This window comes from Alosa pseudoharengus, unplaced genomic scaffold (genome assembly GCF_046254945.1).
Source record: "Alosa pseudoharengus isolate Yale_2024_CS ecotype anadromous, Long Island Sound unplaced genomic scaffold, YU_APseudo_1.1 YU_APseudo_1.1_scf_19, whole genome shotgun sequence".
NCBI classification, from domain to species: domain Eukaryota; kingdom Metazoa; phylum Chordata; class Actinopteri; order Clupeiformes; family Clupeidae; genus Alosa; species Alosa pseudoharengus.
In genome coordinates, this window is record NW_027468657.1 from 36,328,428 (window position 1) to 36,338,422 (window position 9,995).

At 40.7% G+C, this 9,995-nt stretch overlaps 1 protein-coding gene across 1 annotated transcript in view; it reads right to left on the minus strand.

Moving 5' to 3' along the window:
- The window catches only part of nme5 (NME/NM23 family member 5), a 65,010-nt gene extending 56,637 nt beyond the window's left edge, over positions 1-8,373 (minus strand). The window contains exon 1 of the mRNA XM_076292808.1: positions 8,233-8,373. Within this exon, the coding sequence (XP_076148923.1) occupies positions 8,233-8,373 (141 nt within the window). The remainder of the gene's footprint in view (positions 1-8,232) is intronic.
- Between the last annotated feature and the right edge of the window lie 1,622 nt (positions 8,374-9,995).

Sequence of the window (9,995 nt, forward strand, 5' to 3'; positions counted from 1 at the left end):
AACATTTCCCCATAGACTTAACATTGGGCTGATGACGTCACAATAGGGCCATTAAGCAATTAGAATCCTGGACCAACTGTCAGTTTCTCAGGCTTTAGGGGCTGTGTCCACCAATCACGTTTTTTACGCCGACGGCAGCTATTTTCAATACAAATCCTATGAAGTTCAGCGTTCACATCGCTCAACGCCCTCGGCGCTGACGGTTTTTTTCCACAGAGCGCTGAAAGTTGAAATCTGCGCTGGGCTCGTCAATGTCACTTCTCTCTTGCTAGCCAATTCAAATCAAGGAAGGGGCGGGACCTACACTGTCAACAATGGCAGAGGAACACTCAATCAGCCAAGTCCAATGTGATAAATATTAAACCACTGCTGCAAACCGAACGCAAATTGCAAAGTCTAGAGGGATGACATTCTATTGTAATGCAAAATTAACTCCTTTTATCGGTCAAGGTCATATTTAATGAGCCGAGTCCTGAACGATTACTGCCATTTCAGGTTAGCTAGTAAGCTAGTTAGTTACCATTAGGCAACATTCCAAAAAGACGGCAATATAGACAAAATAGCAACAATAAACACTTGACCGAAGCGCTCTGAAAATGAGGTTGAGGGCGCTGTCACCGCAAAAAAACGTGATTGGTGGACACAGGCCTTTAAGCATACAATCTCATTCTCTAAAGACTTCAGATCCTATTCCACTGCTTCCTCTGGCCACAACTGTTTCAAAATAAAAGACCTCACTACAATAATTCACTATTAAATAATTTAACCATTTAAACTACTCAACTAAACTTTTCAGCCATTCCAACTGGGTCATTCCATGTCAAATCAGATAAGGTTGTTGCTGCACTGTCTCAAATTTTGTTCAAACCTTGTCTATATCATCAATGGGTCCTAAACCAAGGCCTGTGAAATATTTCTGTGCAAATCTTATGTCTTCATATCTTTTTCAGACCTTGAAATTCTTTCATTTTTACAGTTTGAAAAACATGGGCATGTTTGGGCATTAATATCTTGACAAATATTTCCCCTAGCCTCCTCAATTTTTTTAGGGTGGAAGACCAACTCATAAAAAGCATGTGTAAATAATTTAACGTCTGTACTAAATGTCTCCTGAGTTTCGAAAGGGACCTAGATTTCGGAAAAATATGCATTAAGTGTGATATTGAGGGTATTAAAAAACAGTTTTGTTTTTTTCATTTTGGTATCAGTCAATATTTCCTCTTTAAATACATTGGTTTATTAATTTCCCACAATTTGAAGTCTCCACATCAAATGACCATGATAATAATAAGGATAAAACAAGGCGTGTTTGTATTTTTGTGTAATTTCCAAGCAACTGAAATGGTATGTGGGGTAGCTAGTAGGACTATACAAATCTATGTGGAAATAGCTAAATATATGGTTATTTAATAGCCTGGCTAGCGCCACCACTTCTCAATGAGACGTGGTCTGGGAACCAAACGTTCATTTTCTCGTATTTGAAAAAAATGCCCAGATCCGTTTATTGGGTGCCACGGATGTCTATCAAATGCGTCTGTGCATAGCTCATCATCGTCTTGCTTTCCCCCCTGTTCTGTGATTGGTTCCCTATCTGAGGCAAAAATTAGGGTGGTAGTTTCCAGGCTGCCTTAGCAGCGTGAATCAAATCGCACGCAAGGCAGCATGGGAACACCCAGGCTAGATATTTAATGTGTAAAGTACCAATATTATACCAAGTCCCATTCACAGAATAAATGCATGTAGTTACAGGTGTTTTGGGAACACCAAAATAAACATTTACAATAAACAATAGATTTTAGCGCCCCCTCAGGTGAAACACAGCATAGCAATTTGCTCCTTTCATAAGGCATTAACTCCTTTGGGATGAAGAAGAACTTAACATATTCTTTACACTATATGTTCTGTAGCGTGACTTTACAATATGAAGATGTGATAATTAATAATCAGAATCATAATTTACTATTAAAAGATTTTTAGTCATATAACTGCTTAAATCCAGCTTGCTCTAAAACAAATAAAAATGTGCAAATGCTGCAAGGTAATGATAGACAACCAGTGTGAAACAAGATAGACTTATAATGTTTAAAAACTTAGAATTGAGGTGTGTTTTCTTAATTAAAAGCATAAATTGTTTTTGCTAGAATAACCTGTTATAATATTGCTTAAATTTAGAGTTTGTTTTTCTTAAACATAAAAGAAAGTTTGCTTATGAAAAGTATTTTGCTCAGACTTCAGGAATATTTACTTGAAACATAAAATGTGTTTGCTTAGATATAAAAAGGTTGTGTTAGAATTAGAGTGTGTTATGCCAAATGAGATGTGCTTTGAACAAAATGTAAAGACAGAATCTAAGAACATAATGTACCAGCTGTAAGAAACTGTTTGTCAGCAAAACAAAAAGCTGACTGGCAACTAAGCAAAAAAAAAAAAAAAAAGCAGAACCAATATTATATGGCAAGACATAATACCAAACTTGGACATGTTCTGCCTGACCGAGAGGGGTATTAAAAGAGAACGGCCCCTTGTTCAGGTTCTTTGGCTCTTTGTTCTTCTTTTTCCTTTTCATTTTTCTTTGGACCGAGCATTTAGCCTTTATACTTAGACAGTTTTCATTCCTTGTATTTTTTATTGGTATTTAATAAAAGTCAAAATCCTAACCTTTGATTAGGAGTTTGTAAAAAGACCGTCCAGCGTTTTTTTCGTATTTTTCTGCCTCTCCTACTTTCTAAGACACTGTATATGGGCATACACAGGAGTAGCGAACTCAGCCAGGCATTTGGGAAGGAAAGTCCTATGCTCCAGGGCAGACAAAAAACCAAAAAGGCTTTGTTAGCAAATTTATTTGGCGCGACAAATTGTTTGTGAAGCTAAAGTCTAGGACCCGTCGTGGTCTAAATGCACATCACACACCCAAGCGAGGATACAGAAATCTGTCTGATAAATACAAGTGTATTTATAGATAGAATCTAAATTGTTATGGATCCGTTGTGGTCAATTGAAGTTCTTATATGTTACAAGAACTGTCATTTAAAAAGAGCCTTAATTTCAATTTGACAAAGCTCCCAAAAGAATAGGGTAGTTGATCTTCCCTCCGATCTAGACAGACAGATGAATGTCTGTAGTGAGTTTTTACCCTCTCTCAGATTTTGATGACAAACAACTATGGCAAATACAGCTCTGAATTTCTTCCTCTTTTAGTGAAGTTAACCACATTCTGAAGTACGAGTCGAAGGGAACAGGGAATAGCGACTAAGAGATAGAGAGAGACTCTGAAGTGGTCTATTTTCCTTAGCCCCTAAACCCCAAATTAGGGATTTTGATTCAGATAGGGAGAGCCTCTCCATCAAGTCAATCCTCTTGTACAGCCTAAACCCGTCGAAAAGGGGCCCTCGCATCAGACACACACACTGAAAGATACTTCCTCTTTTACCCTGTGAAATCCTCACAGTCCGAAGACGAACGCACCCACACCTACAGGAATAGCGATCTCTACTGTGTTACGGGAGCCCCGTAGACACCAGAGTGGACACAAAACGCAACAGTTCACACCAGTTGAAGAGATGACTATCTGAGAGGATCTGACCATCCTCTGGACTCTGGAGGCTAGCCCTGGCAGCTAGGCAATTAAGAGTGCCACCAATGCCAACGCATGTACTCTTACCATGGCTTGTAGCAAAAGAAAATGCTGAAGAATGCAAAAGAAATGACCTCTGCAGCTTTCAGCACTTATATGATGTAGCGTTTGTTAAGAACACAGGTAAGTAGTGCAGTCATCCTGCCCGGCCTGCTTGGATGTAAAGTATTGGCCCTGGCCCAGGTAGGATTCAAACCAGGAGAGAGCAGAGCCGGAGATTCTCATGTTGGAGAGTATAGAGAGAAGGATGTGGTGATTAACCGTGTCAAAGGCAGCCGATAAGTCAAGCAGAATGAACCCAGACTGATTTGGATCCAGAAGGTTGTTCTGTGAAAGGAATTCAGAGACCTATTTGGAGACTGCTCGTTTGATACCTTTGCATAGGAAAGGTAGGAGTGAGACAGGACGGTAGTTCTTTACTTGAGCAGGGTTGAGAGAAGTTTTCTTAAGTAACGGTGTTACCCGGGTCGTTTTGAACGCTGTTGGAAATGTGCCAGAGCGCATTGATCACATGTGTGATAGCTGGTGTGATGGTTGGGCTGATGGACTGAAGTCAAGTCAAGTCATATTTATTTATATAGCACACTTAAACGCACTGTTATTGACCCAAGGTGCTCAGAAATAAAATAAACAGTAATAAAAACATAAATAATGACATAAATGACAAAAAATAAAAATAAATAAAGGAAAATACAAAATAATAATAATAATAATAATAAACAGATTATGATTGTAGATAAAAGAAGTAGGCACATAGGTATAGGGTCCAACAAGCATGTGGTAGGACGGCTACATGTCAGGAGTCTAGATACCTCACTCTCGGAGAGAGGCGCGAATGCTGAAAAAGATGTTCCAGCAGCCGCCAGAGGTTGTAGGAGTGCAGTATCTGAGTCATTCACGTCTTGTGGGCATGTAGAGAATTGACTGCTGATTGCCGCCACTTTGTTTGTAAAAAATGAGGCAAGGGTATCCGCAGTCAGGCTGGATGGGGGAGGAGGCGGCTGAGGGTTGAGTAGCGATTTGAAGGTTGAGAAAAGTTTCCGAGTGTCTGTAGCGCTGTTGATTTTGTCATTGTAGAAAGCCGTCATTCAGCCATAAATGAGTGTTTGGATCGAGCTGGCCTTGTAGTAAGATATAATTAACCCTCTGGGCGCAACGGTCGAGTTTTCGAGTTGCAATGAGAATGACAGTAGTCCGAGCTGTGCAAATTCTCTCCACTCGGCACGTGCGAGGCAGATCTGGCCGTGCTGCTCGCAGCAGGAGCAGAGGCGGTGTGACATGGGGCAGAGGAGCCATTATGCATAGTCTATCGCAAAATGATGGGAATGCCAGCTTTGACTGCCAATGAGGGGGAGTACCAAAGTTGGATCACGCCCTTTGATCAGCCAATTGGATATCTGGGGGAAAGAGAACTCTCCAATGCCAATTCGCCTCTAGATTTTCTATCCCTCTTTCTCTCTGATGATTTCTGGAATTTACTTGTAATTGAGACAAAACGCTACGCCCATCAGTTTTTAGTCTCCCATCAACTCCAGCCACACTCCAGATTTCATCAATGGTCTGACGTAACTGTCAGTGAAATGAAAGCCTTCTTTTCTCTGCATTTGAGTATGGGTCTGGTAGAGAAGTCAGAGTTGGAGGATTATTGGGCCGAATATTGGCCAACAGCAACACCTGGATTTGGCAAGGTGATGTCCAGGGATAGATTCGAGATGATTTTGTCTTTCCTTCATTTCGCCAATAATGAGTGTGTTGACAGGGGTCAGCCAGGCTATTCAAAATCCGCCCAATCATCAATTTGGTCATCCCCGGTTTTCAGCAGTGTATAGTCCATCTAAGCAGCTGTCACCGGATGAAATGACCATTGTATTCAAAGGGACCCTAAAAATGTATAACCCCAACAAACCAGACAAATATGGCTACAAAGTATTTGTTCTGAGTGAAGCCAAATCAGGCTATGTGCTACAGTGGTCCATGTACACTGGACAAAGTAGGCCTAATGCAAACACTGATTTCGGTGCCACACACCTTGTTGTCCGTGAGCTGATGGCCCCATACACAGGGAAAGGGCATGAGGTGTACATGGACAGCTATTACACCTCGCCAGCCATAGCAGATGAGCTGGCAAGAAATGATTTGGGTTTGTGTGGGACTGTCAGCAGTAAGAGGAATGGGATGCCAAAGGGCCTCACCCGTGAACAGTTACCGTTGAGCAAGGGAGATGACCCAGTCTTCATGAGCAATCGGAAAATGCTAGCTTGTGCATGGCATGATACAAAGCGCCTAACAATGCTCTCTACACTGCATTGCAACACATGTGTCAGAAAGCGCATCAGGACCAAACACACTGATAGTGGCTAGACGGAGATAAATAGGCCTGTTTGTGTTGATGACTACAATTCTTTCATGTGGGGTGTCGACACAGCAGACCAGAGAATGAAGACCTACCTCTTTCCCCATAGGTCAAGGAAATGGTACAACAGGATATTCAATGCCATTCTCAGTGTAAGCATGGTGAATGCCCACATCATTTACTGCCGCTGCACTGCTGCTCCTCACAAGCCCCTGAAAGTCTTCATGCAGGATGTCATCACTGCTTTACTGGAAGGCTTCTCCAGGAAAGAGAGCAACAAAGGCCGAAAGTCGTCCTCTCTGGGAAACTTGCCACAGAGACTCAATGAGCGTCACTTTATCTGCCAGGCTGATGGTTACCCAGATTGTGTAGTTTGTTCTGATCGGACCCGCCCTAAAGGCCACCGTCAAACAAAATACATGTGTAGGCAGTGTGGGTTGGGTCTTCGTGTTGTGCCTTGCAATGAGAGGTACCACACCATGAAACACTACACGAAATATCACCTGGATGGATAGGGAGTCATTATCTTTACAGCAAAAGGCCTGCTACATAGATTTATTAGTAATGATTTACACTGTTGATTTACTATCTATTTCCCTGAACATTTAGTAGTGTACAATAGAGTGTCCCAGTGACTTCCGTTTTACCTCCGCTACAAGGGACCTATCTTTCAAAAAACGGGAGTTAATGGAGAGATAACAATTATTTTTTGGTCCAGTTTGAATTGTGCCACGAATTTCACATATGATGTATGTGAATTTAAAAGATAATTTTTCACGTCAAGAAAGTACTGTTGTTCGATAGACAAAAGTTATGTTGGTTTTGTGCGAATCCGCTCAGTGGACTACATCTCTCGTCTCGAACGATGTACGTCACCAACGTAATTCAACGATACGATTAGCTGTTATGCTAGTTAACGGTTGCATCTTGCTGTCTGCTATGTCACTTAACAGTATCTAATGTACAGTCTATGGACGAATACAACTTACCTGATGTGTTTAATCCTCTGACTCATGGTATTTTCATCGGCAAGGAAAGCCCAATTAAGACATGTTGCTGGTATGCTTGTACAATCTAGTGTGGCTGTGAATGAGCTAACGTCACTAGCACGACTGATGGGTTTGCAGTCGTTAGAATTACGATCTTTCACAATGTTGTAATTCAATAGTTACGAAACAAACTGCAAATGTCTTTACATGAAAATTTTTCTTTAAAATTGACAAACATCATATGGGTCATTCAAAGCACAAGTCAACCGGGACCAGAAAATAATTAATTTTTCGCCATAGACTGGCGTTCAAATTTTTTTGAAAGATAGGTCCCATGGAGGCAAACGGAAGTAGCGTCACTGGGACACTCAATATGTGTTCTTTTTTGTGCGTTCATGTCCTTGTGATGTGTGTCTTTGTCAGCTCAAAAAAAAAAAAACAACCAAAAAAACATCAACAAAAACAACAAAAATAAAAAAAATAAAAATAACATTGTCTCTCGTCTTGTCTCGTCATCTCACTCGTGATCTGTCCGTGGCGAGTGAGCTTTTGAACTAAACAGGTCTTGTCTACTTGTGTACAATACATTTTTTTCAGTAAGTATACTTCCAATGAGGCTATTTGCATAACATTTTCACCAGACATTAGTATTAACTCAGATAATCCACCAATATAAAAAATCCAAACATCCAAGTCCATAAGTTATGTAAAATAAAGTGGAACGACACAGCTAGGCTAACGGTGGGTACGTCAGACTGAGTTACTGCACGCACAGAGATGAGAAGGGCATGTATCATTTTATGTAACTCTGGAGAAGATGGCAAATAAGCTAATTTCCAAAAATGTTAGTTTGTTCCTTTAAGACACACACAGAAGCAAGTATAACCTGATAGGACCGAGACGTTTCTTGGTGTTTTAAGCCCCCAATGTTGTCTACAAGGCAGCGCTCCCTGGAAGGCATTAGGGCTAGGCATGGGTTAAGGTTAGGGTTAGGTGCCTTTAAGTCAACAATGGCAGCGCTGCCTGGAAGACGAAGTTGGGGGCTTAAAACACAATCAAGTGACCGAGCCATGTCATTCATATGGGGAAAAAGCACAATAGCTCCCCGCCAGTTAGGCAGGTTGCATTATGTTGTGTAGTAATATATTTCATTATTTTACAAATAATGATATTTAGTTACCCAGAGATACAAGACATATACACCACATCACACATCAAACATTCACAATCAAACAAAGTTTTTAAAGCTGACCTACTTGCAATATACAGAATCCAGCTTGAAGAATGATGTCCTCTATTTCAGGAAATTTGTGAACAGCATCTGGTTTTATCATTGCAAAAGTCCTCTCAACATAAACACAGCTATTTGGCATTGGTGGCAATAGTCCACTGTCCATTATTTGTTCCTGTTGTATTTGAACTGTTTTAAAGAAAGGTGAAAATGGTTATTTAGAATGACTGGCCAACTTCAAACTATGCAACAATAATAGTGTTTCCAAGAGATCTGAAATATAGCTGTGGTGAAAAGAAAAAAGTAACAAAAACACTGCATTTCTATAAAAGACAATAATACCAGTGTTTCCACAGTGATGACTGGTATCATATGGCACTTATCCTAGGATTTGCCAGCAGCATGACAATGTTGTTTTGGGAGACGTTCAGGTGACAATTTGTAGGTCAGACTCCTCAATAATGCCTTGAAGGTGCTGACCCCTGCATTACAAGTCACTACTAGAGCACCTGGGTTTCTTGAGCAGTATCCTCATACAGTCATTATACAACCTTAAGCTTCTGCATGCTTGCACTTAATCCATAAGGGAGTGCAATATGCTTTAAATAGGCTGATTTTGACGTCATCCGTCCTCATGTAGAATTTTCGTACCAGCATGTTAGCTTGACCTAATATGTGACGCTGCCTGTATCATCATCAGATAACTGATCTGTAAGGTAGTGATTCAGATATTTTGTTTTAAGACACTCATAAGGTTTGATATGAATGTTGAGTCATGTCTCATGAAACAGTCATGAATGCTGTATACAGTTTATGACAGCTGCTATGAATGTGTTATGAACTCACCCGTCAAGTAAAGTGTTACCGGATAATATTTATGTTCATGAAAAATGGTTTATAATTATGATGAATATGGTTTAAATGTACGTAACTGTCTGGCCAATTGAAAGTGACATTTGGCCGTCTGATTGACGGATAGCTATAGACCTGTCCGGAATAAGTCCCGCCTCCGAAACTGCCGTGTCCACCCAACTTCCGGGCGTTGAATGTCTATAAGAATCTGTAGGTGGCGAAAAAGAAAAAAAAGGTGGGCCGATTGGCCTACACACTTCTGCAATCTAGTTTCCACTGTATTTTTTTTATTGTCGGTGCCGTTAAAGTAGAAATATATCAGTAAGAAGCACTAAGCTAACGCACGCTTCGGACGCCGCGACTCCCCGGGTCAAGGTTGCATAGCAGCGGCAATGTTTCATAGTTTGTCTTCACCGAAATGTAGTTCGTGGCACCAGAGCCTGTCTAGGGAGGTGGCACTAACCCTGCGTGAAATCGTCATGTTTGATAGGTTGTTAATATATTCTGAAAATGTTACTGTTCTGATCAAGGTCATGCAAAATAAAGCTATCGACTCAATACGACTCTGCCTCTGATTCCTAGTCTGCTTATCATTATCTGTTTTTCGTGAAAAAAAAAAAAAAAAAATCTTGTTTCGTCATGTCTTTAGTGTCTATGAGTTACAATCTGCAAGCAATCGAATATCTCAACAATATCTCAATAACAGCCAACAAACTCTCAGCACAGTCAAACCAAAGTTAAGTCGTGTTGAAAAGAGGCTGAACCTTGCAAACGATTTACTTTTATAGACCACTGAAATGGACCCATCACGTTAGGTTGTGACTGGTTGTGAGCGTGATCTAACGCCCTCCTCTGCCCGCGTACATCGAAACTAGCTCCCGGTTAGCATTAATAATCGTTTACTAGGCTACTTTAATGGCACCGACAATCAAAAAA